This window comes from Montipora capricornis, chromosome 3 (genome assembly GCF_036669925.1).
Source record: "Montipora capricornis isolate CH-2021 chromosome 3, ASM3666992v2, whole genome shotgun sequence".
Lineage (NCBI taxonomy): Eukaryota > Metazoa > Cnidaria > Anthozoa > Scleractinia > Acroporidae > Montipora > Montipora capricornis.
The window spans coordinates 41278704-41286456 of NC_090885.1; the positions used below are offsets into that span (position 1 = coordinate 41278704).

At 35.1% G+C, this 7753-nt stretch overlaps 2 protein-coding genes across 2 annotated transcripts in view; both read right to left on the reverse strand.

The window, feature by feature from the left end:
- The window catches only part of LOC138040295 (uncharacterized), a 2553-nt gene extending 2323 nt beyond the window's left edge, over window positions 1–230 (reverse strand). Inside the window, exon 1 of the mRNA XM_068886044.1 lies at window positions 1–230. This exon is cut by the window's left edge and continues 437 nt beyond it. Within this exon, the coding sequence (XP_068742145.1) occupies window positions 1–230 (230 nt within the window).
- Window positions 231–5789: 5559 nt separating this feature from the next.
- On the reverse strand, window positions 5790–7067 carry LOC138040296 (uncharacterized). Its single transcript, XM_068886045.1, has one exon. It carries the CDS (start codon window positions 7065–7067, stop codon window positions 5790–5792), a length of 1278 nt encoding a protein of 425 aa, XP_068742146.1.
- Between the last annotated feature and the right edge of the window lie 686 nt (window positions 7068–7753).

Genomic DNA, 7753 nt, shown 5'->3' on the forward strand with positions numbered 1-7753 from the left:
TAAATTTGTACTGGTTTTGTGTATTTATCATCATAACAACACACAACCTTATATCCATAACCACAGTCTGTGTGTCTCTGATAAGCCTCTGTGTACGATTTATCATCATTAGGTTGGCAACCGGATATCTTTTCTGTTATAGCTTCAAAATCTGCATAAATGACGAATGGTACTGGTAGTTGTTTATGGAAATTATTGAATTTTAGTATGTTATCATCTTTTGTTGGCATTTTGATAGCTTGTGTGCCATTTACTTGTATGCAGTTTTCTTTATGATCAGTTAATACTCTTTCAGAACTGAAACATTGTAAGCAATGCATACAGAAGTGCTTCCTTTCCTTGTGTTTTGTTTGATTGTACATGAATTTGTTGAAATCTTTGATCAACACATAATGCTTGTTTTCATTTTCTGTTATAAGAAGCAGATTCATACAATCTTCATACTTTTCTTTTGACACATAAATGGGATATTTTTGTTTGTTTTCATAACCAAATACATTGATGTTAATTTCATTTTGCTTTTCTATTTTGTTGTACTGTTTGGTAGTCACTGGAAATTCAATTCCTGAATAATTCAAATTTTCAATGAATGCTTTGTCTGATTTTTTGATTCTCTGTGGGTATTTGTCTTGAGGATTAAGATGTCTTATGTGGCACCACCTGAAGCATTCATTATCCTCATTTTTCATGTTGATCAATCCTTTTGCACTGTGTTTGAGTTCATTTGGTAATTTGATGTAAGAAGATCCTTTCATTGGCTCGTATTTTACCACATTGATATAATGATTTTCAACAGATTGAATAGTCCAACCAGATCCCTCTGAAATCCAAACTGCAATCTTGTTTAGTATGACTTGTTTTGACAAAGATAAAGCTAGTTCAATTTGTGTGTCATTTGTTATTGTTTGTGGTTGACTGTTGAAATAAGCCGTTTTGATGATTTTTTCTTCTCGCCCTGTTTGCTTTTCAAATGTTACTCTAAGTGTTTCAACAAACTTTAGACCTTTCATTGATTTTAATATTTTTTCGATATGGATGGCAACAGCCTTTCTTGTATTTTGCAGTTGCATAAGTGGGTCTTTGCTGTTTTTTATGTTGATTTCATAAGACTTGGTGAACCCTTTTAAAGCTTTGTTCGTTTCTTGTATTATGGTCCTTGGTGATGGAACGGGTTGTTTTTTGGTTCTTGGAGCTGCCACTGGAGCAAAACGCTTCGTCCTTGGCGCAGGCACCGGTCTATATCCATCTCGGAACTCTGGTGGTGGAAGAATTATGTTTTCTTCATAATTTCGCACCATTTGCCGCACACTCTTACGAGGTGTCGGTATTGGCCGTCGGGGACCAACTTTTGTATCGTCTTTGGTGATTAATTTTTGATAAGATTTATCAGGTCTTTTTTGCTTAGATTTTCTAAACTGGTATGATTCATAATATTACTTGAGATATTATTTTTCATTCTCTATCTTATATAACAATCGACATTCTTTTAAATACTTTATGGATTTTTAGTTGAAACCAATCTGGTACGATTGATTTTAACTGTAAAAATTTGACAAACTATATATTTTCCAATTCATGAATTTTCATATGCAGTTTGTGTTTCTCACTTTTGAGATGCTGATGTTTTCCTCTCATGGCATAATTCTTTCCATTGTTGCATATCACACAATACCATTCTGTCTCACGACCATATTTGTTTTTTTTCTCTTGAATCTCTTTGTCAGTGAATTGTTTCTTTGGACCTCGTTTTGAAGTTTCCATATTATATACAGAGACATTATTCTTTTATATGGTTTTAATCAGAATCATCTTCAGAATCATCTTCAGATTCATCTTCAGATTCATTTGGTTTGTATTTGCTGAAAGCTTGTTTTATCTGTTGCAACATGTCGTCGTTTATGTCATCGGGATCCATTACAAAGATTTTTTTCCATCTGTTACCATGACCATTAATTTTTTATTGAAATGCACCAATTTCAATTTAACGGGTGGATGAATGACAGACAACACATCGGAATAAATCAAATCTTCCAAAAAGACTTTCAACGAAGGCTCACGAATTACATGGGACATTAAAGCATTGAATAATGATTTTGGGTTCATATACAATAGGATTATATTAGTTTTTCACTTCATCCTTGCAACAATTTCAATGGTGCCAAAAATTTACGGTATCTTTGAAATTCTCTGAATAAAAAATCCATTTTGACGTCTATGATGTGAAACATTTTCCCGATTTCTTTCTTTGGTCCTCCTGTTTTCAATGCTTTGATCAACAATGGTACTGCTTCTGAATGAACATAATGCATATAACCTGCGTTCCTGACCACTATTTCACAAATCATTTCTGTGATCACTTTTCTTACAGCCATGGTTTCAATTATTTGGCTTCCTCTGAACATATACTATATGTTTCGATTATCTTTTACACAGATTCATCACTGTCTTGTGACGCAAAAGATGCTGGCGAACTTGGGCAACTAAAATCCGATTCGCTTTCTTGTGATGAAAAACTTTCCGGTGAGGATGGTACCCAGTCAGAATCCGACAGATGGGAATCCTGATCGCTCTCATAATAGAAACCAACTTTTTCTTCATTTTCAAACTTGTCCATATAATATAAGTATATATTTTTATTTTTTTATAAGTATTTATGCGCGTTTCACCACGATTCATATGTTTTCAATGTCTTTCAATGGTATCCAACTGTTGAATTCATCACTGTATCCCTTCCATTTTACCAAAGCTTGTTTCTTTTTATAGTCTCTTCTGATCACTTTGTCAATACGGAAAATGTCCTGCTTTGCTTTTAATAATTCAGGTTCATAAAAACTGCCTTGTATCTCTTCACCTCTGAGATCTTTTAGTTTGTATGTTATTGGATTAGTGTATTGGATCTTATCAACTGTAAACACTTCTTCGGTCCAGTTTGGAGTATATCCTTTATCGAACACATTCCGTTTATACTTGGATATTCGAACCTCGTCACCTGTTTTGAATTTAGGTTTTTGTTTCAATGTTTCTGTATCACCATATAGATTGAAGTAAACGGTTCCTTCATTCCTCTTGTTAGATGCTTCAACGGGCGTCATCTTTGTGCTTGAATGTTTTGTGTTGTTGTACTGTTTTACTAGTTTGGGTAGCATATCGAGATACATTGTATTACCTTGAACTGTGAACTGCTTCCACATTTTGGACTTGATTGTTCTATTCCATCTTTCGACCACTGAGGATTTCTCTTCATTTTCAGTGGAGTACATATGTATCTTATTTTTCTCCAACAAGTCCTTCAAGTGTTTGTTATAGAACTCCTTTCCCTTATCAACCCATAAATATTGTGGTCTTCTACCTTCCTTGAATATTGTTTTAAATGCTTCAGTGACAGATTCACCTTTCTTATCCTTCAATGGGACAATCCAACCGTATTTGCTGAAAACATCAATAACCATAAGAAGATACCGATAACCTTTATTCCATTTGCTAAACTGTTGCATTTCAACTAGATCACTTGCCCATATTTCGTCAATATGATTTACGATTACACGCCGCCGAGTAAAGTTGCGTCTTATGGATGCATGTAATTCATCAGCTAATTTTTCTTGCCAGTTACCCGACGGCTTTTTCCGTTTTTTGAAACTCCAAGACCTAGTTTCTGCTTTGTATTGATAACATTTCTTGCCAACCAATGCCCCCATTGTCTTTCATTATACGGTACGTTGTCTAAAGCTTGAACCATTTTCCTATCTGCTTTGTTTTTACATTTCCTATCATCCTTGCAGACGGAATAATCAACATCGTGTTGCATTGCTATTGCATCAGTTTTTCCAGTGGGCATATCATATATTTCCAATATTTGACCAGTTTTTGGGTCATACTTCAGTTGATTTTCTAAATCATTATAAGGTCCGGTGTAATGATGCCCAGGTAATGTCCATCCGCCTTTTGGTTTCGGTAATTTACCAATAGCTTTGTGAATGTCAACAGCACCGCCATCAAGATCTTTCCTATTGGTTGTGTATTTCTTTTTGGGTCTTATTTTTGTTGACAATTGATTGAGAGCTTCTGATCCCACTTTGTGAAGTAGAGGATTCATTTTTCTCAAACCATAATCGATTGCTTTTTTCTGCAATTTTGGATCTCTCATTAATTCGGAACCATAATATCTACCCATTTCCACGGCTTTTTTGCCAAGATAAGGTACTCCTTTAGTTAAAAATAATTCTGTTCCAGTATTAGCAATATCACTGAGTAAGCCCGCTCCCAACGGGCTGTTTAGTTTCCCTGTTTTTTAACAAATTTGGTCTTTGTAATACCACATTCAGCACAAGTGCAAAAGAACATTAGTCTACCATTTTTAGCTGTTTTGTAACCTGAAGGTTCAACACATTCAGTCACTTTCTTTTGTTTAACACAATATGATTTCATAATACATATAAGTTAGATATTTCTGAAATAATATTCGATAAATCTCTCATTTTTCATTGTATCATTTATGTCGAATACTTGTAATAAATCATAATACGAATTACCCTTATTCATTTCATTCAGAAAGTATAAACAGAAATACCCACAAGTTGTTGTTTGTATGTTTTGTATCTGATTGTTTTGATGTAGCAAAGTGAGATTTTTCTTTTTAGCATGATTTACGATCTCTTGAAATGGGGGCATACCAAAACTATCGAAATAATTTATCACATTGTCTTTGACATATGTTGCAACCCAATGACTTCCGCTCATATAAGCTGGTTCAAGATTGTATATGAATAACGCCTGTTTATGGTTATGTGGAACATTTTCGTCTCTTGACAGCACATCATTGATCGGTATATTCAAATATTTACACCATTTCATTAGATCGTGGTTGGACATAGGTATTTTTTTGTGAAATTTTGGTTTCACAATATTGCCCCCAAAATGGGTATGCCATTGAATGGACTGTTTTTTCCCAATAGTAACCCTTTTCCTTTTTTGGTTGAGGATGTTTTTTTTTTTTCTACCATTACCAGTCACATATGGCGGATAACTATAAAATGGAGGGGGCATTCCAATTCTAGGTGCTCCTGTACCATCTTTTTTCGACGAAGGTGGTCTACCTACCCTCGGTGCTCCTCTTCCCGTTAGGTTTTTGACAAGATTCAAAGCCAAAGGTATTCCAATGCTAGCCAACAGAGTTCCTAGAAATCCACCTGATTGTGTTTTAGTCGGTGTTATTTTAACGCCAGATCCTGTTTGAGCCGCATTCATTATGTCTCTTTGCTGTTTGGTTGTAAACATATTCAGATATGGCATCAGTTGATTGATTGCATTGAAAGGTATCATCATGGGTAATGGTAAAGCACCGCCTTTTTGACCCGATCCTAACAATTTTTTGGCTCCAGCTTCTGCTAAACCACCAAGAGCACTCAACCCAAGGGTTTTACCAATAGCTGGAAGAGCTCTCATACCAAGTGACAATACGGTGCTCAAAAGACTTCCGCCTACTTGTTTTCTGATATTGGTCTTAGCAAGCTTAATGTCCATTCCTTTGTTCAATTGTCGATTTTTTTGCAATCGTTTTTTCACCATTGCTGGAACATAAAGAGTGTCGTTTCCATTAAGAGAATCATTTGTCAGTCTTAGAACAATTGTTTCCCTTTTATGGTAAGCATTACTCAGATTCTTTTTTTGATTATCTGAAAGTCTTACGTTGATTTCATAAAGTTCAGTCATATAATATATGTTATATAATTCCAGTTGCAAATAAATATGTGTCATTTACTTGATTTCATATTACTATTTCAGTTGTGGGCTTAAACTATCACCAATTCATTACCCACCTTGTCAATAACAACCGACTCTTCGTACAATACAACTGCATGGACATTGAAATCTGCTGCACTATTAGCATTGAGTTTGTACCTGAAAATCAACTGTTTAGGGTCTCTTGTTACTTTCTCTGCCTGATATGACAGATCGAAATAGATTAGTGGATACAGGCTGTTATAATTGGCAAGATTCAACTGGGTTCCGGTGTTGTAATCATTTTTTCGCATTGCATAAGACATCAGATCATTGAAAATTCTCACTTTGCTTTCACTGTCATATTCCGTTTCTGGGTAGAAAACACCATTGCCATATTCGAGTCTGCATGTTGTTAAATAACTGTTTGCGTTTGCTGCATTTAGTTTGAAGGTATCAAGTATATATGGATTTTGAGTTGCAACTCTGGTTTTAGCCCGTTGTAGATAAACAAAAATTGCTTTGACATTGTCAATACTGGAAGAAATCTGAAAAAAACCACTGACTCTAGCAGGTGCTGACACTGCATATAGTTCACGCTGATATGTCCATTTGTGTTCTTTCATGAAAGAGCTTACAAATTTGTCGTACATACTGTCTTTTGGTGTTAATTTTGGAACCCATAGTAGAAATCTGTTCAAAACTACTCTGCCGGCATCTGTTCCTGCTGCCATATTGATGAGTTCATTGTCGTTCTGGAGATTCAAATTGAATTGTAACTGCATAGGAACCAACATTTTATCCTGCAACTCTTCAAAAAAACTGTAACGATTGAGAGGTATGATCAAATTCACATTTTTTGCTCCTCCCGTTCCATCATTGTTGGTAGCTTGTGTAAGCACTTTTCTAGATTCATATCCTGAATTAGTATTGGCTGTCGTACCATCTGTGTCTAAATACCAAAAACTGTTTTTAGCTACGCTTCTTGAGTAATCATCAGAATATTCCAACAGATTCTTCACAAAAGTGACCTTATGTAGATTGTCAGTATCATAAACAATTTTCCCAGCACTTTTAATCATCATATGTGCAATCAATGAATGAGATCCGTTTATCACCGTTATTCTATCGGCTGCTGCATAACCAGCTCCATCTGCTATTTTTTGTAACTGGAATTGAACCTCGAAATAAGCATTGTACCAATCATAGAAAGAACTCCGGTCGTTGATGGTGAATCTATAACCGTTCTTTTCTTGATGTTGACCGTTACCTGGGGCTCGGATTACATCATCAAGTTGAAATCGCACTAACTCATTTCTTTGCAATAATTCACTTGTTCTAAAAGCCATTTATACTATTGTATTATATAATTTTGCTGTCATGTTATTTATTTGAAAAATCTACGCCTTCTTCCAGATCCTGATATCAATCTATTTAGTATCATGTCAGCGCTTTCTTCTTGCTGTTTAATGGGAGAGGATGGAACAATTGCACTTTGTGTTGTAGCTCCTTTTCTCAAATTTGCTAATTTTTTCATTATTAGGTCTCCTGACTTTTCTGCCACCGTCTTACCAATTTTATCACCTGCATGGGAAACCCCTGATTCTAATGCCTTCTTCGCCATTGGCTTGGCAATTTTCTTGAAAACAGATGATGCCACACTCTTTAATGGTTTGAAAATGTTGTCGATAATAAGCCCCGACCCTTTGTGTTGAAATACAAATTTACCAAGTTTTGGATGGTAAAACCTCTTAAATTCATACGGTTTCATTATACTTTTACATTAGATACTTTTTAGAATTAGTGAAAAAGACGTATCTGCTCCATTTAGATCCACTAATCTTCTTTTTCCATCTGTTATCATGATTCTGATTGATGAAATTGTAGTTTTGTTCACAGGATTAAATGTAACTCTTTGTGGTTCGAGGGTGAAGGAGTAACTTGGTTTTAGTACACTAGTTGAGAATGAATAAATGATGTCTGTTTCTTCGCCGTCAACTAAACTTTCGTTGACCAAATCGCAATGAATATTGAG

Bases quoted from the DNA above. Each gene is read 5' to 3' on its own strand.
- LOC138040296 (XM_068886045.1), bottom strand. From the start codon at position 7,067: ATGGCTTTTAGAACAAGTGAATTATTGCAAAGAAATGAGTTAGTGCGA.